Genomic DNA, 26,710 nt, shown 5'->3' with positions numbered 1-26,710 from the left:
TAGAAAATATCCTTTGTCTAAATTGTTGTTCTATTTTATCACAAATTTTTATTTAATGATATAGTTTGAACAGTTTCAGGAAAAAAATCTATTACAATATATTTTGCCATATATTTAATCAAACGAAAGTATCTCAATTCTTCACAAATAAGTTATTTCTCTTGATGTATTACATTGAATTTGTATCTATCCTTGTATATTGTTAAATATCTACAAAAATTGGTAGAATCTTCTGAAGCGTATAAATTTTATAGGTTGTCTTTCATTTTCTTTCTGGCATATAACTAATATTTTGTCGGCAAAAGCAACTAACTAGGGAGTGCGGATTTTCAGAGGCCGAGCCACAGGCAGGCCGGTATCATGGATGTTGGTTTGGGCCTTGGGATATGCACCCCCGTCAGTGTGTGGCAGGCCTATTGAGTGAAATACAGCCCACGATACGGCTAGCGGATTCTAGGCGTATTGTGTGCGGCCCATCGAAACTAACTGTGCCCCCGTGTCATTTGCTTGGACCAAGGTCAGGGCCCATGACCAGTCGTTCGAAACAGCACATGTGAGAGAATCTTCTCCAACACACCCTCTCGCACGCCTGGGCTGCGTTGGATAAACGAGAGCCACACAGCGGGTCGTCTCTCCCGTTCCAATCTGCATCGGTTCGTCGAGCAGCGGCGGCGGTGCTGTTCTCTCGCCGGCCGGATGTCTACCAATGGCGTCGAGATTAATGGGTACGTTTTGTTCCCCTCTCCGGCAAACAGCCATTGGTAGAAACTGGCACTGATTTTAGGTATTCCTAACTGATTTGCGGCTCCGTCGATTCACAGGATGTGTGCTGCGCCCGGGGCGATGAGCAGTTCTTTCTTCCCAGTGGAGTCACAGGATTCCATGAGCGTCCCAAACGGCGCTGTCTGTGCCGCCGGCTGTGCGCGGCCGCCTGTGGATGCAGGGGTGGGTGAGGTGTGCTCTGAAGCCACCAGCGGCTGGACGCGCAGGTCAGTCAAAATCAATCGCCTTTGTTTCTTTTTTGTCTGTTGTTCTGCAATCTTAAATCTGGACCATTTCTATGTTATTAGGCATAGAAACGTGCTGATTGGTGTATGCGTGGTATATGTTGTTGTTTGGGTTCACTAACGAGGCACATTATATTCGGATGTAGCGGCGAAGCAGTTTATTTCCATATTTGTTAGGTTCCCAGGCACTTAAAATTTTGGCAGTGAGCTATGGGGTTTACTGTTGCTGAAGTTCATGAAGCATTAGAATTTGATTCAGGCTGTCATGGACGGGTTGTTTAGTTTGAGAGAGTCTGTACTGCTGATGTGTTCTCAATGCATTTATTCTAGGTTGGATTGCATAGTTGATTATATTTATGTGGATGCAGTTGATTAGTCTACATGACGCCGGGAGCTGTTTTTGTTGATTTTTGAGAAACTGTGAACTGCCCGTGCCGGATATGATATGCACGTTTGTTAATGTGTGTCGTGTCCCGCCGGCTCTTTGTGTGACTATTAGTGTACTCTCAAAAATAACAAGGTACTCATTAATTGTTTCGTTTGTGTCGTCTCATCCTGAGATGCTTATGCAGGGTCAGGGTTGGAAAAGCTCCCGAGGAGAGGGAGATGAATCCGAACAGGATCTCAGCTCTGGAATTGTCTGTCCGTGCTTATGCAGAGAAGAGGGATGGAACGGTTGTGTACCCGAGCATTGGGGCAAGTTTTGACTCGTTGGATGAAGCTTATGAATTCTATAATCTGTATTCGTGGGAGTGCGGGTTTGGTGTTACACTTGCCAAGAGCAGATTGAATGTTGAAAGGAAGAGATGCATGCAAGAGATTGTGTGCGCTTGTGCGGTATGTTAATTGAACAATTGGCAAATTTATTCGCATCCTAAGCTGTCTGATTGTTCTGTCATTGTGGATCCTGTGCGACTGACGGCATTTCTTCTTGTCGTTTTATCTTTGCAGGGGAAACCGTTGAGGGAAAACAGCCGCTCGACCAGGTGCGGATGCAATGCCATGATTAGGCTGCTGCGGTCGAACGACAAGGGCTGGTATATAGCAGAACACAAGGATGATCATAACCAACCGTTGACGTTGACCTGTGGCCAGAAAATGCATTGGAAGTCGCATAAGCATATAGACAGATACGCAAAAGATCTAGTCAAACAGCTGAGAGACAACAATGTGGGGCTGGGGAAAGTGTTCAGCATTGTTGGAAGTTTTTTCGGGACAGTGGATAAAGTACCATTTACCAAGAGGTCTTTGAAGACTCTGTGCCGAAAGTTGAATAGAGAACAGTCTGACATGGATGCAGTCAAGACGATGGCGATTCTAGCTGAAATGAAAGCTAACGATCCTGACTTCAATTACACGGTGCAAGTGGATGGGGAAAGCAGGGTAAAGACACTAATGTGGGTAACAAGCAGAGGTTTTGACCAGTATAGGTGTTTTGGAGATGCAATCACATTTGATACAACTTACCGTACTAATCTTTATGACATGCCGTTTGGGTTGTTTGTTGGTGTAAACTACCACTTCCAAAGCATAATTTTTGGTGGTGCCATGATGAGGGATGAGAAGGAGGACAGGTTCAAGTGGATTTTTAAAGAGTTCATCCGTATGGTGGGCGGGAAACACCCACAGACAATCCTAACTGGTTAGTATCCCTCTCGAGCTCTGTTTTTTTGCCACTGGATACATGCAGCTGTTTTTGTTGTACAGATAGAAGAGTTCTAACCAACTGATTGTGGGTTCGACTGTAACAATGCAGATCAAGCACGTGCGATGGAGCTGGCTATCGAGGCTGAACTACCAAACACAGTACACCATTGGTGCAAGTGGCATGTTCTGAAGAAAGCAAAGGAGTCGATGGGTGTGCTGTGGAGCAAGAACAGTGACTTCAAGATGGAGTTCCACAAGCTAGTCCATCACATGATCACAGAGGAAGAATTTGAAGCTGGTTGGCAGCAGATGCTGGAAAGGTACTCCCTGAAGAAGCATCCATTCTTGACGCAGATATATGAGGTGCACCATAAGTGGGCAAAGCCATATTTTAGAGGAGTGTTTTGTGCGAAAATGACTAGCACACAGCGGAGTGAGAGTGCAAATCACATGTTGAAAGGTTACGTGCCGCCAGGGTGTCCTATGCACCTGTTTTTGAAACAATTTGAGAAACTCCAGTTTGACAGGGAGTCGGAGCAGAGCTTCCAGGAGAAGAGAACACTGCTGGTAATTGTTCCATTTGCAGATGCTACAGATTTTGTGCATGTTCTGGCTCATGATAAAGATTTTGCCAATTACTAATATGTGGTGTGTTTGTTTTGCAGAGTGGTGTGTCGCTTAAAAATAACCTGCCATTAGAGAGGCATGCTAGCAAGGTGTACACGAGAGCTATGTTTGAGAAGTTCGGTGAAGAGCTGTATAAGTGTGGTGCACATGTATTGGATGAGATTGTACCAAGAAAGGGTTACAGATCAACACATGTAGATGCAGCAGCAAGAGAGAAATGGAGTAAGGTTGAGTTCACAATCGAAGTGGATGATGAAGAGAGTTTTTTCAGTTGTGAGTGCGGCATGTTTGAACACGCTGGGTTGGTTTGTTGCCATGCATTGCAGGTCAACATTTTCACCCGATTCGTACTCGGTTTGTTCACGATGAACAGATGATAGGGGAATGAAAATAATTTGCTGTTTGCTATGCAGGTTATGGTCCACTTCCTCCTGTCGAAGATACCAGAGAAGCATATAATGAAACGCTGGACAAGAGATGCAAATGATGTTCTCCCTGCACATTTGGTCCGATACCAGAAAGACAGAGGGCCTCCTTCCAGCGATACATTCAGACATCACACAATGTACACGAAGGCACTAGAGTGTGTGCTGCTTGGCGATAGCAATGTTAAGTGTTATGATGTTTTTATGACCATGATGAAGGAGGTCCAAGCCACTCTGTTACCATTGAGCGCCGAAAAGGACGGGATGGGGCTAGCAGAAAGGGAGCACCGAAATCAGGTTTTAGTTGAGGAGCACCCAGGGGAGCTTCAGGTAGAAGGTGGCAGCACAAGGCCTGCTTGTGATGGTGAAACAAGTTGTTCAGGGATCATTGGGCAGCAGAATAAACGCCCGAGAGGGAGACCGACAACTAGCCGAGACAAAGCTCCGTATGAGCAACAGTTGAAGAGGTCAAGGTTTTGTACTATCTGCAGGGGCAAGGGCACAAGTGCACCACTTGCCCTGAGAGAGGCGACGTGCCGAAAATGCCAAGGAAATCGCCGAAGTGTACAAATTGTGGTGTGCTTGGGCATCGTCGCAATGCTTGTGGCACGAAGAAGTCTGGACCTTTTGAACCCAAGTTTCTCTGAGGAACTTAATATGTTGGTTGTGTGGAAACTGTTTTCATTATCAGGGATGACTTATTATAAATTTGTGATGGGATCGTTGACATCGTGTTGACAATTTAGAATTTGTTTTAATGCTTCAAAGGTTTGTTTCATTCGAGGCACTGATTTTTTTTCGTGTTTGTGTTGGTTTCATCCGAGACAGTGTTTTGTTTGCATGGGTGTGCTGGGGACTGTGTTGGATCGTTCACCAGGATGATGTTTAGATGAGCTTGCATTTTCGTTGGCTTCGATTGTGACCGTTGCATCAAATGTGTGTCAAACGGTCCAGCCTGGCCTAAAAAAAGCAAATCCAAGAACTCTGATCTCGCAAATCTATGGCTCCCATGTGTACATGACGATGAATCCTGACAGGTAGGCAAAGGGACGTGCGACGGTGAACGACGAGTTGACAGGGCCCCGATCATAGCTTTGACTAGGCCCATTCACTACCTCACGGGTGAGCACGCCTGGTCTGACGGAGACAGATGTGCCTGGCGAATGGTACATGCATTGAATGGCCGCGCCCTCTCTCGATTGGCGAATTGGTAACTACAAGAACAGGTATGGCATGAGATGAAATTTGGTTGGCCGTGGCATCAGGCTATGTTTTCCGTTAGAAAAAAGAAAATCGCCAGAGATGGATATTTGCTCCGCGCGCGATTATTTGTTTTATCCGGAACAATAGATAAAAAAGTTGACCAATTTTTTTTGGGGTGAGTCACTGATTGTTGTGTTGTGCCTGTGCCTTGCTCGGCTAGATGGCCTGTTCTCATGGATGGCATGGGGGCGTTGGGGGAGGGGAGCGTTGCCCATGCTTAGGCGATGCATGCCATTGGCTGTGCGAGTTGACAGGTGATGGAAACACTGCTCCCGAAAACTTTTAACGGTGGGCATGATGACGCTCCTTTTCGTGCTGCGAAAGGTCGGGCAATTGGTGACAAGATGTGTGCACAGATACATTGCGCCGTCCATCTGTTCCCGGTATAAATGCGCACAGAGAGCCATGGGCGATAGGTGAGAGAAAGGCTAGGCGTCGCTTGTGCGCTTCCCATCCACATAATTCAAATTTCCAACCTCGGCTACCATCCCACCATGTTGGTTTGAATTTTGAATGTGCTTGCTCGGGAGGGAAAACGAAAATTTTTGCTGTCTATATATGGACGTGGCGCGGGGGAGTGGAAATAGATCCAAACGAGAGTAGAGATGGCGGCAAGCAGCACAGTTTCGCCAGCTTCAGAGCTGACCGAAACATCTGGCTCCACCTTGACACTAGGCGGGGTGCAGGTTAGTAACTTCACTTGGGAGTTAACCATGTCCATCGAGTCATCTACTGCGCAAAGCTTACATTTGATCATGCATGCCGCGCAGGTGGTTAATGAAGCTGTAGGGCTGGATGCTCTCGTTTTCCCTGATCCTTCATCTGTAGTTGACAGTCTGGTCGATGAGGTCTTTGCTTCTACCATAATTTCGAGTGATTTAGCATTGTTTTCACCTGACTAAAAACAAAATGTTTACATTGACACACGTAGGCTAGTGTGATGGCGCAAGGCGCAGGGGCCGAAGAAGAGGTTGTTTCCGGTGGTGCATCATTTGAAAATGTGAGTTTTGATTAGCTTTTCGTACCGGTATTGTGCAAACATGTGCATGTGTTCTAATCCATGAGGATCAAAACATTTTGTTCGCAGGCTGATCCGGACACGGAGATCCCGCAGTGGTGGTTGGAGGAAGAGACAGCGGATTTCGACCCTTGCATGGCGCATGCGGGGGCGGTGGGCGCATGCAAGCTGTAGTATGGGGATCACATGTCAGGAACGTGGGATGCTGAAGCTGGGTGTGAGGAAGATGACGCTGAGAGCCCTCCATGCAAGCGTCCAAGGATATGATATTTTCAACGACATAATGTATTAGGTTGATGCATGCTAGTGTTTGAGGCCGTGTGTGTTGCTTAGAATGTCAACTAAACATACTTCAAGGTGTTAGTGGTGTTGTTCGCCACGTGCATTTTTCAGTTTCATTCTCACTCTGTGTGTGTCGCTAAAATGGAAAAAGTCTGGCCATTGAGTATTATTTAAATTTGCATGTGAGTTACTGGTTAAATTTGCGGGCTGGAACATTTGCGTGCAAATTGTTTTGTTTATTCGTAGATGTGTATGTTACCCTGAATTAAACGAATTGAGTGGTGTTGTGCGACTTGCTAACCAAAACGAGATAAAAGAGCGAGGGAGGTGTGATGCCTATCATAGGCGTACGTGGACCATTTTATAACCACTTGTCCAGGGTGTGGAGGTGAGCACACTGTCGCCCTGTACCGGCGCATGTGTATATAACGTGCTCCCTGTGCCCAAGACTGCGGCACAGAGACAAGGCACCACTCCATCTGGCGTTCGACGGGAGGAGAGGAACCAAAGGTTTGTAATAGTCCTTCCATGGCTTCTCAGTTTTCTTCTTCCTTCCGCGGATCCATTCTCTCAAGTTTCTCACTTGCTCCACTTTCTTCGTTGTGTGAGATTATGCAGTTTGCTGCTGGAGATGGGGCGTCGGGCCAAGCTCTCCTCGCCTCCTGCTGTGCCAGACGGAGCTTCTTCCTCGACCATGCAGGCCGCCAAGAAGGTGCCCACACTGAACACGGCGTACAATGCCGGGCTGCTCCATTCCATCGTCGGAGAATGGAATCCAAACATCAAAGGTGTGTTTTCCGGGGTAGGGATGGAAGAAATGTGCAAGATAAAGGATATGGGGAACAACAACCGTATCTTTAGCATGTCCCTCTTAGCTAGGATTGATCCCAAAACCATGAAGATGGACATGGGACATGGAAATTACATTGAGGTGAACTCTAGGGAGGTAGCAAAGTGCTTAGGGTTGAATCCATGTGGTAGGAAGATAGATATCCCGGGTAGCGCTTGCTTAGCAGACCGAGAACGGTTGCTAGAGAACTTGCATGCGATCTTAGAGACAAACATGGCTCGCGCTTGTAAGATTCCTGTGGTTAGAGTTAAGAAAATCATCCAGAACGCAAGCAAGGGGCCATAGTAGGAGCAGAGAAAGAAAAGATGATGGTGGCGTGTACAATCATAGCCGCGTCCTCGTTTCTCCTACCTAGGGGAGCACACCCAAAAATTGCCAATGAACTGCTGCCCGTTCTAGCTGAGCCAAATCAAATCTCCGACTATGATTTCTGCGACTACGTCGTGGAGGGTCTAAGAGAGGGTGCGGCCAAGCTGAGGGAAGATCTACTACATGAGCCAGCTCAGCTTAGTCTGCAGGGGTGCCTTGTTGTCCCACAGGTTAGCAATAATGCTTATTGGTTTACCACTTTCAAAATCATTGTGTTGTGCAATCAAGCTTCTGACTGCATTTTTTGTTTTTTTTTTCAAATGAACGTAGATCATTTTTTGCGATTATCATGAGCACGGGATGGAGGGACGCGAGCTGCTGCCATTCCCTCGGCTAGCATCGTACTCGGATATGATGTTGAAACTGCAGATCAAAAAGCATGCAGCAAGGAATGGTGTGGATGCTGGGTTTGAGGTACATTTCTTCTTCTTTAATGCAAGTTCAATAAATACAGTATAGTTGCTAAGATCCAGTTCGATTGTTCCCTTGCAGGCTGCGGATGTTCCCAGATCGCCGGCATTTAATGTCGCTTCTGCTAGCCCGCCTCAAGCCCAAGCCTGGACCATGCCGAGTCCTAGTGTGCATGACGCTACCCCTGGATTTGGTGTGGCCCATGAGCCAGCGATAAGTCAAGAGGTTAGCCATCTACACTTGTTCCCTTTGTGGTCGAACTTGCTGTTTTGTCCTCAACTATTAACTACTTGTGTTGTCTTCTTGTTGTCTCATGTTGTAGGTTCTTGACGCCATGAAGGAAGCAATGCAACATTGCCTGAAGCAACGTGAGGATGAATTCCTCAAGATGGTTGAGGAGACACCGGCCAAAGTGTTTGAAGAAATCAGGAACAAGGTGGATGCTAAACGGCACAGAGACCTCGAGGACACTCTTGGTGATTTCATGGAGCATGTGAAGAAACAAGCTCCAATGGCGGCAGCATTTCCTAACGTGAGCAAGACCTCGCATCGTCCCAGGACGATGACAGGTAATCTTCTATCTCTATCGATCCAGAAAAGTAATTACCTTTTGTGTACGTGTGCGTGGGGGAGAGCATGCATGCATGCGCGAGCGCTAGGCACCGATTTGTTTGATCCTGCATGCATGCAATGCATGGGCCATACATGCATGCGATGCGTGGGGCATGGAAGCGTGGGCGTGTTCGGGTGTCTTGATGTGGCCCTTGATTACCATGGCCCGAACAAAGTTGATTTGGATCTCGTTTATTTCTTAGCTGTTGCCCAAGATCTGGCTGAAACTTCACGCGAAGCTGCGAGGTCTCTGATGTCAGTGGTTGTTGCTAACAAGGAGACACGTGTCCAACCAGGTGCATACTACCACTTTAAAAGAAAAGAACCAAAAAAATTATTCAGAAAATCGTTCGTGGGCCACCAAAAAAGCTGATCACCGTTTTGTTGCATGTGTTTAGCAGAATCTCATGGTCTGGCTGCTGCAACCAGAGGGGTGCAAGGACCTCACCTGAATGCATGCCCTGGGGTGCTTGTGGGTTTGCTTGGCAAAGGTAATAATGGCGACTAACGATTTTGAAGTTGACTTGGTTATGTGAGGTGGTTATATGTTAGACTAATTTGAGCATGCCTTGTTTTTTTATGTAGAAACAGCTGTCCAGGAGCCTGTTGATGAACTAGAGGACAAGCCTATGATTGTGGATCGCAAAGGAAAGGGGCCGGCTATTGACGGTAAGTGACGCTATCCTTAACATGGATACAAAAATGAATCAATGATATACAATTTGCATGTGCTCACATGATTGCCTTGCCAAACCTTACAAAACAGTGGTCTACCGCAGGTGCAGTAGACAGACAACCATGCATGAGGTGCTTGGCGTGGCAGGTTCTTCCTCTAGAGATCATGTGCCTGTCCATCATCCGGTGGTTGCGTCCGTAGACACTGATATGACCGAAGGTAATGATGTTAAATTGATGAGTTAAATGAATGTCGCTCGCAAAATTACATTGTTCTTATAATGAGAACTTGGTCATTTTTTGTTCTGTGCAGCAGTTGTGCCGGATGCTTTGCAGATGCAAAATGATGGGCTTGCAGGAATTGCCACGACCACACCAATAGGGAACAGGAGGTTGGCACTGCCTGGTAATGGGGAACAAACCAACCCGGTCCCTCTTGGTTAGTACAAAAAGACATGGTTCACTTATTCAAGCAAAATGCAAGTCAGGTAGCTGATCGTGTCCCCGCTGACGTGCTTGCAGCGGTTGTTCCTGCTTTGCCACCTGCACGTGATTACGGCTACTCTCCATTTGAGCTGGATCTACAACATTTTTTCTACCCTAACCACGTATGCCTGGATTTGTACAAGAGCGTTGAACTTCTCAGTCAGGCTTCTGAGCTCAGCAGGTGGGTTTGTTTCCAATGCTTGCACATGTGCATGTGGAGAGAGCGGATTTGACTCATGCTGACAGTGGAATTAATTGCTGTCCCTAAACAGGACTTGGTTCGAGCATCACACCCCCACGGTGCTACGGATAGATGGGCATAAGATGAAGTACCAATTCAGTTTGCATGGTGAGATGATGTACAATGGCCTTGACGCCTCGGTGCGTGGCTGGAACGACAGGGAGAGGAGCATGATGCAGAGAGTTGATCTCCCAAACTGGAGAGGATTGCTACCACCTGATGTTGTGGTAAGTTCATCATGTGTAGGAAAATGATTTTGAAAAAGGGTGTGAATGGTGATTCAAACTGATAGATCTGCATGCGTGTATTTTGTTTGCAGCTCCACATTGAAAATATTGATACTGACAACGCCCGTGTTGTGCTCATTGCGATGCTTTCCATGCCCAAGCTTGGTTTCCCACTCTGCATGTGTCGTCTGGTACGTTCAATACTACTAGCAGCTGCATTTCTTCTTTATGGCTGGGACACTAAAAACTACCTGCATTTGATTGCAGCTCTTGTTCCCTCTGTGGCTTGCTAACGACTGGTCCCTGTACGCCTTCGACATGGAGCTGACCAGGGTCACGGTGATGGACCCATTGTACACGCAGGTGGGGTCACTAGTGTACGAGAGGAAGCACGGGGCGACCGTGCACATGCTGCTTAAAGGGCTCAAAATCCTGGGGACCATCCTGTTTGACGGTTGGGAGATGGATATCTCCAAATGGACTGTTCGGTACAACATTGATATGCACATAGCTTGTGGCAGGTGTGTGCAAGTATACATCATTCCGCTCTCTTATATTGCTAAGTGGGTTGCTTTAAATCTTCCTCTTATATTGTGATCTGCAGCGGTGAATCGCCTGGCTACATTGCGCACTATGCGGACAACTTCAATGCTTACGAGCTGGAGGAAGCCATTCCTGAAGTAAGCACCAACCTACATGATCTTGGTTCCTTCATGAATTAGTACTCATAATGAAAGTAATGATCAACTTAACGTTTTGTTCATGTGTGTTGGAAAAAGGTTGGTCTTCCCCTGCGTCGGAAAAGGATGCTCTATGAGACAATTGCCTGCTCGGGCAACACTGCTCCTCACCCAGGATTCATGGAGGAAGTGGAGGTGGAGGAGTAGAACACTGGACTCCATGTTGTCGACATGTCACCCTTTTGGAGCTGCTGCATGCAAGGACATGTTTGATTACATCCAGTGAGGATGGAAGTTGTAACTTTTTTTTGTAGCTGTCTTGTTGACAGTTCTGTAAGCCCATTGTGTGATGGGCTTTGCAATGTGCTATGTGTTGAACCTATGTGGTTCTTGTCTAAGTATTTTGGCATGGAACTGTACCAGCCATTGAAACCTATGACTAATCAATGTTTGTTTCTATGAATGATGTATGCCGGAACTTATCATGGTTGAACTTGTGTTGTTTTCAAGTGTTAAGTTTACTCCCATAAAATCACCGTGGATGGCTCTGGAAGCAGCTCCCTTGGCACGTGACGGGTCTGCCATGCAGGTGAATTCAAAAACACCTGTGACCTGTGAGAGCTGTTGCCCACCACTGCTTTCGAAAGGTGACTGTTGGTGGGAGCCCTTGGCTATATATACACCACGTCGGCTAAACTGCATTGGACTTCACTCCAGCAGCATCAAAACTTCCCAAACACATGTCGTCCTCTTTCTCTTCGAGCTCAAGGTCTGCTTGTTCATCCTAGAGGCGTTGGGCTGCCACAAGCAGGTCGCCGGTGCTGTACAGGGTAGGTCCTCTTGACTACGAACCAGCGACGCCATGCTGGTGCAAGGAGAGACCCAAGGCCGCCATGTGGATCTCCTGGAGCGATGATAACCCTGGAAGAAGATACAAGACATGCGCCAAGTCGCGGGTATGTGTTCTACTAAAACTAGTTGGCTGATCTATGATTCCTACATTCTGACGTTATTTTGTGGTCAAATCCCGTCAGACTGGAGGCTGTGAAATGTACGTGTGGCATGACGATCGTATTGAGGATCCGTTCCTCAAACAACTCCTCATTGATCTCCGCGACAGGGTGCGTCACTTAGAGAGGATCAACTCAGAGTTACGAGATGCGGCAAGTGTGGTGGCACAACACCGCTCTACCCAGCTAGAACTACCTCCTGCTCCTATAGACAATTTAGCTATGAATCAAGGACCTGGCTATGTCAAGGGGTTTGCACTGTTCATGCTGCTGGCAGCATTCTGTTGCAAGTGCTTCTTCGGTTAGGAGCAGTGAACTTTTAACTGCATCCACAAAAAAAGCTTGTGTTCTAGATGTGATAGTTGTAACCCTAGCAGTCCATCAGCTGTTGTTGAGTACTTGCCTTTGTTTGTGTCCTAGCAGTTGAACTTGTACCTCCGAATGTATGTGGTAAACTAGTGTGAACTAGTTGCATATGAAATTTGGTTTCTATCAGATGTGCTAGAAATTTGCACTCGACACACATAAGTAGTAACCGATCGTCAGACATAGTTTTGTGCCAGGTGGCCCGTGAAATGGTTGTAATCTCTAGTTATAATACAATCCAGTTGGAAAGAAATTTCCGGTAGTTAGAACGGTATTCTAAAGAGCAGTGAATGATACTTTGACCGCTTCAAGGGCGTCGTTTGCTACTGGAGTTTGGTTGCCTTGCATCCTCATTAGTTCGTAGATCATTAGGCTGTTGTGTGATGCAAGTGTGTCCTGCAGCAAAAGATGGTGTGGATTAGCAAAAAACGCATTTTCCATGGGAGTATGATGCTAGACCAACATACTTCGTTTAGTGGTATCTGTAGCTTGTCGCCATCGTAATTCCATGCAAAGAAGGTGGCACACAACCCAGTCTGATCTCCGCATTTGGGTGGATTCAAAAAAGCCAAAGGGACAAGTTAAAACAATGCGAGTAATATGTGAACTAATTACAAAGGGCGAGTGGTCGATGGGCCAAAAGCATACTTCTCAATCTTTTCCCTCATTATGATCGGAAAAGTGCGCCCCTAGTGGCTTGATTCACAATGCCAAGAGCTGAAGAAATTCTGGAGGCATGTGAACAACGCGGCATGGAGTTTGTTGCTAACAAATTCATGCATGCTGACTCGGCGGTTGCTATAGCCAAACGGGCCAACTGCTGGGTCTAATACAATTATTCTTTTGCGCAACATATCAAAAGCATAGACAGTCCAACCATCAGGCAGTATCGTCGGGATGTACCACTGCATATGGATAGGCATCTCAGTGATTGGCATTGCAAACTTAAACAATACTTTTAATAACACGACCTACCATTCGGCACGAAGCTGGGTTGCAGGATGTTGTTCCTTCTTGGAAGCTGGCCCTGATTGATTGTACGGTCATTGGGTCGGCGTTCGATAAAACAGTTGTCTACAAAAATGCGGTTCAGGGGGGTTTTCATCAAAGCAGCCAAATGGGTGAATTATAGGGGGGTGCTGGGAACACTCACAGCAAAGTCGGGCTCGACGAATTTCCTCCATATCTGTCCAGTACTGTCCTTTGAGAAAAACAAATCAACTTGCCCAAGCCTACGAAAAATAGCTGTAGCCATCTCATGGGTCATTGCATCGTTAGATGCAAGCTGACGCTGGATTTCAACACCCTCTAATGTTACGAGTCTTGGCTTAGGATGCACGATCCATTTCCTGCAGTGGGTTCATTGGGGAAATGCAGTTACTAAGTGAGAAGATGAAAAATGATGGTGAGTATTCAGTAAAAAAATTATTGCACAGGGGGGGGGGGGGGGGGCGATCTTGCCTCTCAAGGTTTAACATCGAGGTTGCACTCATCCAGTCTTTTATGGCCTTGAGTACAGTTGGGTTTGGTGGCACTGGGACTGATCCGGCGACCCAAGGATCTCTTCCAAATTTGCATTGAGGGAGATCGATCTTCAAATGTGCTCCATCGGTGGTTGATCCAAACAATATGAATCCGGGTGTTGGACGTATCTCAGCATAGTAAGTAACCAAGATGGATGTAAGGTCATCATAAAAAGCAGCAATTTTGCTCGCAAATTCCTTGACAGTTGCATCCTGGGATATGGGGATTTGATTGAGTGGTTCTTGCGCACATGTTGGTGTTGCGGCGAGGGCAGTCTCTGTCTCTCGTGAACATGTTTTCTTTGCTGTGCCCGACTGTATGCTTGATGATAAACTGCCATCTCTTTTCCTAGACACGGAACTATTGACAGACAGGCAACCTGCAAAAATGGATAATGGGTAGTGTCAGATTGGGTCATCGTGTATATGCATTCAAATTTCATAACGTAAACACGATGGATCGTTTACCTCCAGGGTTGCCTGGTGCTGGTAGTCGGGGTCCAATCTTGCTGGCTAACGGCGTGCAGAATTGAGTTTGATCTGTTGATACATGAGGGGGGGGATCGTAAGTATTTGTTCCTTCGTTTTCCAAGATGCATTTTTTGTTGCCATGTGCCTTACAACAAGTGCAACTCTCTGCTAAGCATGACATAAGCTTGTCTGTGAAATTAAACATATTGGACTGGAACGCTTGACGCATTTCTGATATGTTTGCTAGGCCGCGAGCATTCTGCTCCCGTAGAAGTATACCAAGCTTCTGCGCTGACTGGTTAATCAAAATATAAAAATTGGGTTAGTTGCGAGGGAAAACAATATGATGCTGAAAAAAATGTTTGAATGCCTCCTTGACTGAATATAAGTGACTTACTATACTTGGGTAGCGTGTTCGTATGTAATTTGAAAACTCCTGCGGACCAGTTTTGGCATAACTACTTCGCAACATCGGTGTGCATGTGGCGTTTCCCCTCTTGGGAGCCGGTGCCGGCTTTGCTGTGGGACATTTCTTAGAAGGGAAGCCAATTAGATTGCTCACTGACAGCTCGGTCCGTACCTGTTGAGTTGCGAATATGGTCATTGCATGTCATGAATGAAAATGATTGCATTACCAATCAGTAATATATTTTAGCACTGGGGGGCGGGGGTACCGTTGCACCGTGGAAGGAAACTTCACCCGCACCAACATTGACTGTAATTTTTTCCACCATCTTCTTCATCGCATCATAGTTGTACAGACCTATCCGCGGTGTTACACTTCGCAACATGTTTAGAACGCCTAGATCAAGACTATTTAGTACGTAAAGTTGTGATAAAAAGCCCATTAGCCAAAACAAATGATCATATGAATCTGAATAACATCAAAAAGTACGGGAAAAAATTATTCATGAAGATCCCTGAAACAGAGTGAAAAATACCTGCAGGAACAGATGACAGCCAACTATGTGGACAGTTGGGTTTCTCTTGGACACATCTGCTTTGACCTTCCTCACAGCTTGGAACAGATGCTTCAGTACATATCCTCCCCAATTCCAATCCTTTATCTTGCTGATATCATTCAGTGCAGCCCAAAAGTCTATCGATATATAATCGTGCTTAGCAGTAGGAGCAAGTACATGACCGACTACAAAAATAACAAATGCAATCTTGAAACAGTCCTTCTCTATCTGTGTGGACGATTCTGTGATGGCTCGATTTAAGTACGCCTCAGCCGCTTTAAGACTGTGCGTGCCTCTTTCGCTAAATGATGCAGCCACACGCGTGTACTCAATACATGCTTCTGACGGCTCCATGCCTTCACCTTCTATGACTGTATTACCACATGGGATGCCAAAAACATAATTAAAGTGTTGGTCACGTAATTCAAGCACACCTTGGCCCTCTAAATTTATTATGCTGGAATCTACATCAACCCTATCCATTAGGTAAGCGTTGTACTTAAGGCTGATCTTCTGCCATGATTTGAGCTCTAGCATTCCATCGAATCCGGTTTCCTTGATTAACTGTCGCTTAAAATCACTAAACTGGCCTATGACCGAACCAACTTTGAGCAAAGATAGCCTGGACGTAAAGCACGGCGTGCCTGGCAAACCTGATGAACCACCGGATCCATCACAGTCGCTATTCCAATCTTCAGGTGACTGCTCGCTGTTCTCTACTCGATTGATAACCATAGCTGCTTGAATCCCACTAAATAAATCGGACATCTTCATCGTCTAGAACTAAGGCCCCTTGATTAGAAATCCTATAGTATGAGAGCAAGATCTAAGAACAGTGAGGAGCGAGCATTACGACCGAACATGTAAATGCTGGAGGTGTGGTTGTGGTGAGTACCTCTTGCTTAGGCCTGCCCCGGCTGACTGACGGAGGAGGGTAAGCCTAGCCGCCGTCGACCAGCTCCACGGCGAGGGTGCTGTTCGTCCGCCTTTGCTCCGTCTGGTGGATTCTCCTTGGGCGGCGAAGAACAGAGACACAGGTCTGCCTTGACTCTGCCTGAGGTGGGTGGGGCGAGGTAGATGACAGTGAGGAGGGGTGAAAAGGCGTAGTAAATTGCGTGACGGGACGTCTCGGGGGAAAGCGACCCGGCCTGGACGGATGGGTGCTGTTCCACGAAACATGCACCTCGCGTTTATCCGTCTCGCTAATTGAGTTATTTGGGTTAAAGTAAACATATCAGCGTGATGCCGATCATTTTTCTGTGTGCATAAAAAACACTGATAAATCCTGACTAATGTGGGCGAACCTGAACTACGATGTCTCGCTAATTAATCCTGACTACGACAAGCCTTGCAAAACTTGTTCCACTTTATCTAACTTGATAGGTACATGAAAAATGTCGTGCCATGATGGCAGGTAATTTTTGTGAATACATAATTATATGGTAATCTAATACTGTCAATGTGTCAAACAACCTCATTGACCTGTGAGAAAAAAATGTGGGCGAACCTGAACGTTTGCTGGACGGCAGTGGTCCACGTCCTCAATTACTAAGCCTGTGGTAGTCCATGACCAACGCTTGCATGCACGACATGCATGTCTCCACGGCCCGAACAAGTTCCAAACGGAGGACGCCCATCAAGTACATGCCAGCCTTTGCGTCAGAGGGCTAGGGCCCTTTTCCATGTGCGTGGGCCATGTCTAGGTCAATACGGGCCAAAAAAATCAAATACGTGGTGTATACAATTTCCGCGCGGATCCATATGGCAAAGTGACGGCCACGGATAGCGGCCTGCCTGCAGCGCGGCCGCTATTGGCATTTTTCGCTAACTAGGTCGTTATTTTTCCAAGCCGCCTCTATCTAGAATACCTAGCCACCACCGCTCCCAGGTGGCGAGGCCATGGGTGCCGTCCTCCTTGTCTGCCAATCTTGTTGCGTGAGAGGGGTGGGACCCTGGATCTGTACGTGTTGCGGCAATCTACTTAGGTCACTCTTAGGATTAAAGTTTTGTTCCTTGGAGACAGCGACGCGGCGGTGTGCAGATCAAGAATAAGGTTTCACATTTTCTGATCCACCTCATAGAAGTCGGTCACATCGGCGAAGTAGAGGAGAACAGGGCGCCGTCAAGTCGATGTTCTTTCTGAGTGGTGGGTCTAGTTGTGTATTCATGTTATGCAGGTGCTCTCCGAAAGTGCCTTCCGACGGAGTGGACGTCCCCGCTCCATGTCTTGGTCCTCTGTATCCTTCTTCCACTCATGATGTTTCGCCAGCTTTGGTATTGCTGCGGATTTGGTGAGGTTATGTCTATCCTGATCTATCCGGGACGGACCTGGGGTGGTCGTCTAGCCATTTTCATCGGCTTCTTCTCCGACATGATGATTCATTTTCCACTTTAGCTATATGCAAGTTGCCTGAAATATAAATTTGGGCATGTAAGTTTTTCTCTTTGTATCTTGTCCATCCTTTCACCTTTGGGATTTGTTAGTCGACTGACTATAATTTAGGTTCAATCAATTCTTTCCTCCCTGTAACAAGTTGGTCTCTGCTCATACTTCTGGGCCTTTAGTAGCCCACATTCGTAAGCTACTAATCGATCCAATTCATTTTATTAGTAATTATTTTCACACTCCACAACGGCTAGGCTTTCCTAATGCTAGTTGGTCTTTGCCCATTCATTGTCTTCTTTTTAGTAGTGAATTATTTCTGTTTTTATATTTATTTTTTGTTATTTCTTTTTCTATATAATTAGCAGGGTTTTTGTTTGTATTTTTGGATGTTGGAGGAGTGAAACTTCATACACATAAATACTATAAAATATATGAAAAAATTGCACTATTATATTATCATTCTTTGCAACTACCAAAATGTCCAATTTTAGTGCAAAGTTGTGTGCATTTGTTTTCATTTTATTTTTTAAAGGGTAATACCAATGTCACAAATTCATTGTTTCTTATAAAACTTTATTATTTTCTTTTTTTTTCTTTTAGGTAATACCAATGCCACTAATTTATATTCCTTTCTAGAAAACTTCTTTTAATACAAAATTTGCTCTTTTACATGCTTATTCTTGAATATTTTTAAAAAAAATCCTTTTGTGCAAATTATGTTTTTATTTTTTCTTCTTAAAGGGTAACATCAACATTACTAATTCCTTCTTCCTTCGAAAATTCCATTCTTTTGATTTTTTCATTATTTTCTTCTTCCCAAAGGTAATACCAATGGCACTACTTCATACCTTAGGAAACTTCATTTTTGTGGAAATCTCACTACTATATGTTTATTCTTGCATATTATAAAAAAGCACAATTTTTGTGTAAATTATGTTTAAGTTTGGTCATTATTTGTTTTATTATCATTTTTTTTTCTTCTTAAAGAGTAATACCAACACCACTAATTCCTCCTTCCTTGAAAAATCTCACTATTTTTTTTTATTTTCTTTATTCTTTAATGTTAATACCAATGCATGTAATTCATATTTTTTATGAAATTCCTTTTTAGGAAAATTCACTATTATATGTTTATTCTTGCCTAGTAGAAAATGCACATTTTTTGTTTAAATTTTATGTAAGTTTTGTCATTATTTGTTTTATTATCATTTTTTATTTTCTTTCTTCTTAAAGATTAATACCAACACCAATAAATTCTTCTTCCTTCGAAAATCTCACTATTTTCATTTTTTTCGTTTTCTGTATTCTTTAATGGTAATACCAATGCAACTTATTCATACTTCATATGAAACTTCCTTTTTGTGAAAATTCCACTATTACATGTTTATTATTGCATATTTTAAAAGTGAGCAATTTTTGTGTAAATTATGTTTATGTTTTGTCATTATTTGTTTTGTTATCATTTTTCATTTTCTTTCTTATTAAAGGTTATACCATGCCATTAATTCATTATTTCTTTTTAAAAACTTCATTATTATGATTTTGTTTTAGTTTTATTTCATTCTATTTCTTCTTAAAGGGTAATACCAATGCTGAAATTCATTTTTTTTTCTTAGAAAACTTCATTATTTTGATTTTGTTTTTGATTTTGTCCCAGATCGCAGCAGCTTTGGAGGAGATGAAAATGTTGACCATGAAAATCGATGATTTGGATGACGATGCAAAGATGATTGTGGAAGCCATCCATTTAAGATGCTGAAGCGGCAGAAGGATCAGCTAGAGGCGACGACTAAGAAGGAGGTGGCCGAGAATGCTGCACCGGCAGAGTAACCGTTGAGGCTCGGATTGCTGGTGCAATGTAACCGCTGTGGATCCTGTCTTGGGACCAGTCACTCACTCATGTGACTGCGGGGGAAAACAACACTCGATGGACTTCTTTCTCTCTTTTATGCTTTTTTTACTTTCGTACTTCCTTCGTTCCAAATTAAATGCCGTGATTTGAGTTCAAATATATTTTTGTTGTTTATGCTCCTCGACCTTGAGTTGAATCTAGGGCTCCGTCCAAACCGATGGTGCATGCCACGATCATTGAACTAAAGGCAGACTGAACTTTTGGTGGTAAATCTATGGGAAATTACGGCAAGAAAACTGGAAAGGGCTGGAGGCTGGAGAGGAACTTGCATGATTAGCACTACTGTCTACTGGTGATGAGGTACTAGCAAGTGATGCCACCAGCGGCACCTTCTTGTTAGCATATGTAAATGAGGGCATATTTGGTTTCAATAAGTCACCTGACTTATGAGTCAAGTGACTTAAAACCAGTGACTTATAAGTCATGTTTGTTTGGTTGTCATCTGACTTATAAGTTACCTGACCACACATTTCTATCTTTTTTGTGTAAAGGTGGTGGGATTCATGCAAAAGAAGGTGACTTATAAGTTTTAAGTTAGGATGAAGCAACTTATAACTTATAAGTTAAGTCTATTTGACAAAATAAGTTACTTTTTCACTTTTTGACTTATAAGTTAGCGACTTGTTTAAAACTAAACAGCCCTGAGTATAGACCGAGGACTTACTCACCTGCTCGGTCTCTCGAATCTCTGCTGCTTTTCTTCAGCGTACATCTCTATTGCTTTAGGCCACTGGTTGCACTGCACTGCACGCTCGCAATCGCGAAGCCTCTTTCGCCAGCCACTACGCCGTCACGTACTGGTCCAACTTATTGACAGAATTATCCACACTCCACAAAGGCGGTCGATCCAAGTGAGCTTTGCCACTCCCGGCCGTCAAGTCAAATCTTAACCTCATCGACCACATGAAACATGTGGTAAGCAATTCAAATAATTCAAAAAAAAAACTTAACCTCATCGGTTAGAAGAGTAGCGACAAAAATAAAAATCATTATATAGGATAACTGCTTGTAGAGATAAAATGTAGGAAGAAGTAAGTTGGTTTGAATGAGTCATGTAAATTGTAGAAGAAATAGGTAATTAGCAGTGGGGAGCGACTAAGGGCATGTACAATGGTGGCATATGGATACATATGCCCCACGACAAAAAGTAATTTGAGATATTTACATTTATTTTTTCTCCCCAATGCAAGCTATCATTAGTGAGCCTCGTTAAGAAATAAAAAACAAAGACTTTAGTACACATGCATCTCTATTTTCATTCCAACCTTTTCAGCTTTTGTCTTCGAACCACACTTTTTTTCTTCAAGCACCCGCCTTCTTGAGAGGATCCTGCTTCCCTATCCGAACATATTTTACGTCATATCCGATCCTACATGGCATGCGAGGCATCACCTTGAAGTTATGCATTGTACATGCCCTAAAACCGAACCTAGCTCCACTGACGGCCCCAGTATTGGTTTTTGACCACACGGCCGGCCGGCAAGGCCGTGCGACGTTGACAACCACTTCATCAAATCCAATCGTGGGTAGGGTTTACATGCGTTGCTTTACGTGATCACTGATCGTCCTTTGTGTGGTTTGACGAGCCCTGGACCCGGTGTCTCGTCTCGACCATACGGGCCCCAGGTCCCCAAGTCACCAGCATGGCAAAGAAAACCAGGGCTCCGCACGGAGCAATTATTCCAAGTGGGTGCAGGAGTTCGGTGCGTTGAACTTCGAATTCCAAGTGCAATTAGCTTGCGGTTGCTAATGGTTAGAGCAATTTTAGCAGACCCCGTAAATACTTGACCCGCAAGACGTGTTTATAGCTTTATGAAGATCCTGTTTGCGGGTCAAAAACTAGCGCGGTCGAACAAAAACCGTATCTAAAACTGCATAATTTAAAAAAAAACACTTTTACGGAAGAAATTGCATCTCGTTGACGTGAGTAGTTCATCACATACTACATAGATTTTACATGATCAAACACTACAAACATAGTTCATACTACATACTACGTTAATACTAGTACTAGAGGGGGTTGGATATGACGGCGGCAAGGTCGCGGCAAATGGACGACGTCGTGGAGGAGAAGGACGCTCAATCCTCCTCGCCGGAACTGCAGAGGTCGACGTAATTCCCCCTCTGCTCCTCGCGGATGCGGCACCACTCCTCGTCCTTCTCCTTGACGGCGAGGTTGGCGGCGACCGCCTGCCGCCACTGGAGGTCTTCGAGCTTCTCGGCGTGGCGCCGGCGCTCCGCCTCCTCGCACACGCTCCGCTCGGCGATGGCGGCCGCAACGGCGTCGACGTCGGCGACGTAGTCTTCCGGCCAGACGACTCCGCGGCGGCCGAGCGGAGCGGGCCCCTCGGGCTCCAGTGGAAATGGGAGCATTTCGATATGTAAATGATTTGTAATGCCAAATGTCTCTGGACAAAATGAGAATGGTGGTCCGAGTGTTGGCCGACTAAAAGACGACATGTTCAACAGTTAGGTGTGACGGAGATGCGTATGTAGAGATGGATGTGTGGCCACACGAGGAAAGATCGAGTCTGGAATGATGATATAAGAGATTGAGTTGGGGTAGCACCAATTGAAGAAAAGCTTGTTCAACATCGTCTGAGATGGTTTGGGCATATTCAGCGCAGGCCTCCAGAAGCTTCACTGCATAGCGAACGACTAAAGTGTGCGGAGAATGTCAAGAGATGTCGGGATAGACCGAATTTGACATGAGAGGAGTCCATAAAGAGAGATCTTAAGGATTGAAGTATCATCAAAGAACTAGCTATGGATAAGGATGCATGGAAGCTTGCTATCCATATGCCCGAACCATGAGTTGGTGGCGAGATCTTATGAGTTTCACCTCTAACCTACCTCAACTTGTTTGGGACTAAAGGATTTGTTGTTATTGTTGTTGTTTTAAATACACCTGTACAGGTTACACATCTTCACCCACCGGTTTTGTTTCCAGCCGAAAAACACTCGTGTCCGGTAAGATATACATGTAAATTTAATACCACTGTATTACATTACGACCATACCAAGCGCGGCCTAAACAAAAGTGGTGTTGCAGTTATGGGCAAAGGTTTGCTATATGCGACCTTTTGCACCGAACCTTTATTATCATCACAATGTGGAGCCTTTCGTATTGCGGGTTCATGCATGTCCAGTACGAAATTTTATTGAGATGACATACAATTAAATCAAAGAAAAAGAATGTTTGGTATCATGATAAATAATGTGTTAATATGTTTCATGCATGACAATGAAATGGGGTCATCTAAAGTACTGGCCTATAATACTATTCGTTATGAAGGTAATATCATATATTAGTATTATATGTATAATATCAGCATATGATACTCCTCTTTGCCAGTAGCCTAAGGATCCGGCTCACAGCCGATGGAATTACATGCAATAGCGATTACACTTTTTTAGCATTGGAAACACTTTATTAGCTCACCCCAAAAAAACACTTTATTAACTCAAAAGGTTTTCAGGGATACAGATAATCTCTGGTCTATTACCCAGCCACACATGCCGACCATAATGTAATGTAGTTGCAGCTCTTTGGCAAGCTGTGAGCTTCCAAGTTCATGCTTCCCTTCTCATGAATGATATCTGTTGTTTCAAAATCTTAGATCTTCTTCCTCACTTCTTGAATGATAGTTGTAGAAGTTCCTATGAAGGGGTGGATATAGTAGGTTGTAGTGTTGGGCTGACCCACCGTAAGATCTTGGCCCAACCCATATACCTGCTAAAAAAATAAAAATAAAAGCAAGAAAGGCCCAGCCAACTGACCACAACCCCACCTTAGCATTTTGGGCTGGATCATCCACTATTCCCATGTATTCGCACTTCAAATAAATGGTTAGACACGAGCTTTCCATCTGATAGGCACAGGCCTATTCATGTACCTACAAAGCCGACTTGAACTCCAAAGAAAAAAAATCAGGTGATTATCACACTTATTAAAAACACTAGCTAATTTCCTGTGCATTGCAGCGGAGCCATGCATGTTCTCGTGGTTTAACGCCAATTGTGTCCGACATATACCATCCACCCACCATATTCTAATGCATAAAGTGATTTGATTTTATTTGATTGAGTTAATGCAAAATATTTGATTGTTTCTGTTTGATACTCCCTCCATTCCAAAATATAGTGCGCCCGCGCTTCTCGAAGTTCAACTTTGACCATAAATTTAACCAACGAGGCCAACTGCGGCGGGAGAAAAAATTATATAATTGAAAACTTCTTTCGAATACGGATTCACTGATATAATTTTTGCTCCCGCCGCAATCGGTCTTGATAGTTAAATTTACGGTCAAAGTTAAAGCACGTGGATAAAGGAAGCACTACATTGTGGAATGGAGGGAGTATATAGGTAGAACAATTTGATTTGATTAAGTTAATATAATTACCTCATGCCAACCAACGAGGGTGCTGCAGAAAATTTGATTTGATCTAAATGAGTTAATGCACGACAACAACCGCACGAGCACCAATCCAGATTATAAAGTGTATTGATTTCCATGCAAGTTACCCATTTAAATGTTTGACCAAGATTATAGAATAAAATAACAACATTTGTAATACCTAATAGATAAAATATGAAACTATTTTTCATGACGGATCAAATGATATAACTTTCGATGGATATTTATATATTTTACTAAAACTTGGTCAAACATGCACTCATTTGACTTTTGAAAAAATAAATACACCATATATAATGGAAAAGGAGATAGAGATTATACTTTCGAACACGGTGATATACTTAAACACCAAAAAATTGCCAGTGGTAATGGGGTTAGCTATCTCAAAAACAAAAACAAAAAAATACCAGAAAATTCAACGGTGTTGGTATCTCCATATAGATAAGTCTACGCTGTCACCTTCCCTAAAAGAAAAGTCCACGTTTTCAGTTGAACAAGACGAAAAATTCATCGGGTTCGGCCTTTTCTGGCTACTAGGGAGGAGATGCGTATCGTGCACGGTGGATCCGTCGCGTAGCGGCGGGCGGTGTCTGAGATCTGCAGGCGCATGGACGGCACTACCACGACCGCATGTCTCGGCGCCGGCCATGGCTCCCGGTCACGAGGCCGGAGTAAAAGCCGGATGGCTCCCGGTCGGTTTCACCTCGCCGCCGCCCTCGCGCAGCCGTAGCCACCACGACCACATGCGACCTCGTGGTGCTTTGTCTCCGAGACAGACGAGAGGGAGCCACACCAGATGCAATGATGAAAACTACGGCAGGGAGCCGAGCAGGGCATGTTCATGTTGCTTGATTGACCTGTAAAACAGGAGCTCGGGACGATGGAAGAAGAGCCAACCCCATCGCCCACTCGCAATGCACCTGCACGCTCGCGATCGCAAAGCCTCTTCTGCTGTTTTCTACTAGTGTTTTCTACTAGTGGTGAGTGACTTAAACCTGTGTTTTCTACTAGTGTTTTCTTAAGCTGCTGGCCCCGCCGGAGCCGGCCTCTAGGCCGACGCTAACAACCACTTCATCAAGTCTGATCGTGGGTAGGGCAAGTGCACGTCCAAGTCCGTTGCCTTCATGTCTGTCCTGCCGTGGGGTTCGTGGACGATGATCGTCCTTGTGTGTCGTCTGACGAACCCGAGACCCGGTTTCTCATATCGATCAACCATCGCCAGCATTTTTTTTGTGGGTCCATCGCGAGCATTGACAAAGAAAACAAGGGCTCTGTACGAAGCAATTATTCCAAGGGAGGACCAGGAGTTTGATGTGCTGCACTTCAAATTTAACTGCAATTAACCTGTGCGGCGGGCGTTGACGGCGAGCACGGCTGGCGGCGCACCTGATGCTGCAACGGCTGCCGACCGTCCACGGCAGGAACTGCAAGCAGCCATAGCCGAGCTGCGACCGGTCGACTAGGGATGTTGCAAGGGGCAACGACAAGGACGGTGGATGCCTTGTGCTGCCGGAGACGCGGGCGAAATTTTTCCCCTTGTTGTGGTATCTGTGTTGCGCTAGAGAATGGAGATGGCCCCATCGAGAAGAACGGCCCGTCAACGCAATCCTAAACCTACTCTTTTTTTTAAAACGGAGGCAAAAACTTTGCCTCATCTTATTAATAAAGAAGAAGAAAGTAACCAGGTTACAAAAGAGTCATTACTCTTTCACAAATAAAAGAAAATAGAGCTACTCTCGCGGAATCAATGATCCCAAGTGTTTAGCCCCGGCCAAGACCCAATTTTTGGCCTCTACTTTGATGCCCGTGAACATGGTTGTTGGCATAGAAGATTTCTTCCGGAACACCCTCGCATTTCTCTTTTTCCAAACCTCCCAGGATACAAGCGATATAAGTGAGGATACGGCCTTTCTCCGGTGCCCACGCTCGAGCACAGTCGTAGCCCACCACTCCTGAACCGTTGGGATCCCTGCCCAAGCGATAGTCTCTAGCTCAGGCGCATCCAGCCAGCATCTCACAGTGTTCCATATGCGGGTGGAGTATCTGCACTTGAACAGTAAATGCGCCGCCGTCTCAGGCTCCCTCTTGCATAGTTGGGATAAATTGCAATTCGGCCATCCTCGTCGCTGCAAATGGTCAGCCGTCCACACTCTATCCTTGATAACAAGCCATGCAAAGAACTTACACTTTGGAGGCGCCCAGTTCTCCGAAACCACCTTTGTCATGTTGGTTGCCACTGCTCCGGCAAACTGCGCCTTGTAAGCCGAGGCAGATGAGTATTTGTCGTTTGCCGTGAGGTTCCATTTGATCACTGTCTTCTCCCAGAGTTCGCAAAATTCTCGAATATGCTGGACCAATAGTCTAGCCTCCATGTTAATCCATTGTATCCATCTGTGATCTAGCATGGCCTCTTGCACGGACTTGCTCCTATCTGAAGATATCGCAAAGATGGTGGGCGCAACATCCTTGGGCTTTTTTCCCTCGAGCCATGGGCAGTGCCAGAAGCGCGTCGTTCGTCCGTCTCCCATGGTGATAGTCGTAGTAGCGTAGGAAAACTCTCTGTCCATGGAATCACATGGGTTTCCCATGCCCGCCCATGCTCTACTGGGCTCCTTCCATTCATACCACAGCCATCTCAGTCGCAAAGCTCTCGCATACATGTGAAGGTCTAGAACACCCAATCCGCCTAGCCTCTTTGGTCTACAAACTGTCTTCCAATTAACCTTCCACTGCCCACCGGAGACCTTGTCCGCTCCAGCCCAAAGGAATGCCCTCTCAATCTTGTTGAGGGCACACAGTGTGCTCTCTGGAAGCCTAATTGTCGTAGCATGGAAGGTTGCAT

General features: G+C 45.1%; 5 protein-coding genes across 12 annotated transcripts; 4 read left to right on the top strand and 1 right to left on the bottom strand.

The window, feature by feature from the left end:
* The first annotated feature begins 563 nt into the window (after positions 1–563).
* Positions 564–4,484, top strand: LOC123149268 (protein FAR1-RELATED SEQUENCE 5). The gene is made up of 7 exons (XM_044568899.1): positions 564–725; positions 822–989; positions 1,580–1,844; positions 1,959–2,649; positions 2,764–3,221; positions 3,320–3,607; positions 3,695–4,484. The coding sequence occupies exons 1-7, from the start codon at positions 697–699 to the stop codon at positions 4,442–4,444; spliced, it is 2,649 nt and encodes an 882-aa protein (XP_044424834.1). The 5' UTR covers positions 564–696; the 3' UTR covers positions 4,445–4,484.
* Positions 4,485–5,416: 932 nt separating this feature from the next.
* LOC123154693 (uncharacterized) lies at positions 5,417–6,404 on the top strand. Its single transcript, XM_044573353.1, has 4 exons — positions 5,417–5,655; positions 5,740–5,817; positions 5,901–5,969; positions 6,057–6,404. The coding sequence occupies exons 1-4, from the start codon at positions 5,575–5,577 to the stop codon at positions 6,159–6,161; spliced, it is 333 nt and encodes a 110-aa protein (XP_044429288.1). The 5' UTR covers positions 5,417–5,574; the 3' UTR covers positions 6,162–6,404.
* A 328-nt stretch (positions 6,405–6,732) lies between these two features.
* LOC123154692 (uncharacterized) lies at positions 6,733–11,277 on the top strand. 4 transcript variants are annotated; one of them, XM_044573350.1, is made up of 16 exons: positions 6,733–6,779; positions 6,888–7,658; positions 7,759–7,902; positions 7,981–8,124; positions 8,222–8,468; positions 8,715–8,807; positions 8,913–9,002; positions 9,097–9,180; positions 9,278–9,406; positions 9,500–9,625; positions 9,709–9,853; positions 9,945–10,140; positions 10,233–10,331; positions 10,408–10,661; positions 10,745–10,820; positions 10,920–11,277. In XM_044573350.1, exons 2-16 carry the CDS (start codon positions 7,425–7,427, stop codon positions 11,025–11,027), a joined length of 2,169 nt encoding a protein of 722 aa, XP_044429285.1. In that variant the 5' UTR covers positions 6,733–6,779; positions 6,888–7,424; the 3' UTR covers positions 11,028–11,277. The 4 variants fall into 4 exon arrangements, with proteins under 4 accessions (XP_044429285.1, XP_044429286.1, XP_044429287.1 ...); XM_044573351.1 differs by having other exon boundaries at positions 8,910–9,002; positions 9,503–9,625; XM_044573352.1 differs by having other exon boundaries at positions 8,910–9,002; positions 10,408–10,628.
* Positions 11,278–11,529: 252 nt separating this feature from the next.
* On the top strand, positions 11,530–12,327 carry LOC123149267 (uncharacterized). The gene is made up of 2 exons (XM_044568898.1): positions 11,530–11,776; positions 11,855–12,327. The coding sequence occupies exons 1-2, from the start codon at positions 11,714–11,716 to the stop codon at positions 12,134–12,136; spliced, it is 345 nt and encodes a 114-aa protein (XP_044424833.1). The 5' UTR covers positions 11,530–11,713; the 3' UTR covers positions 12,137–12,327.
* On the bottom strand, positions 12,328–16,242 carry LOC123149266 (uncharacterized). 5 transcript variants are annotated; one of them, XR_006474555.1, is made up of 11 exons: positions 16,048–16,242; positions 15,132–15,958; positions 14,865–15,007; positions 14,588–14,770; positions 14,188–14,485; positions 13,658–14,099; positions 13,350–13,545; positions 13,172–13,270; positions 12,845–13,101; positions 12,664–12,732; positions 12,328–12,592 (listed from the first exon to the last, which is right to left on the bottom strand). XR_006474555.1 is itself a non-coding variant. In XM_044568897.1 (10 exons), exons 3-10 carry the CDS (start codon positions 14,979–14,981, stop codon positions 12,473–12,475), a joined length of 1,524 nt encoding a protein of 507 aa, XP_044424832.1. In that variant the 5' UTR covers positions 14,982–15,007; positions 15,132–15,958; positions 16,048–16,242; the 3' UTR covers positions 12,328–12,472. The 5 variants fall into 5 exon arrangements, 1 of the variants encoding a protein (XP_044424832.1); XR_006474558.1 differs by having other exon boundaries at positions 12,845–12,913; XR_006474557.1 differs by having other exon boundaries at positions 14,865–15,003.
* Positions 16,243–26,710: the final 10,468 nt, after the last annotated feature.

The sequence above is a fragment of the Triticum aestivum genome, chromosome 7A (assembly GCF_018294505.1).
Source record: "Triticum aestivum cultivar Chinese Spring chromosome 7A, IWGSC CS RefSeq v2.1, whole genome shotgun sequence".
Taxonomy (NCBI): Eukaryota; Viridiplantae; Streptophyta; class Magnoliopsida; order Poales; family Poaceae; genus Triticum; species Triticum aestivum.
This window is presented reverse-complemented; position numbering and strand designations above follow the sequence as displayed.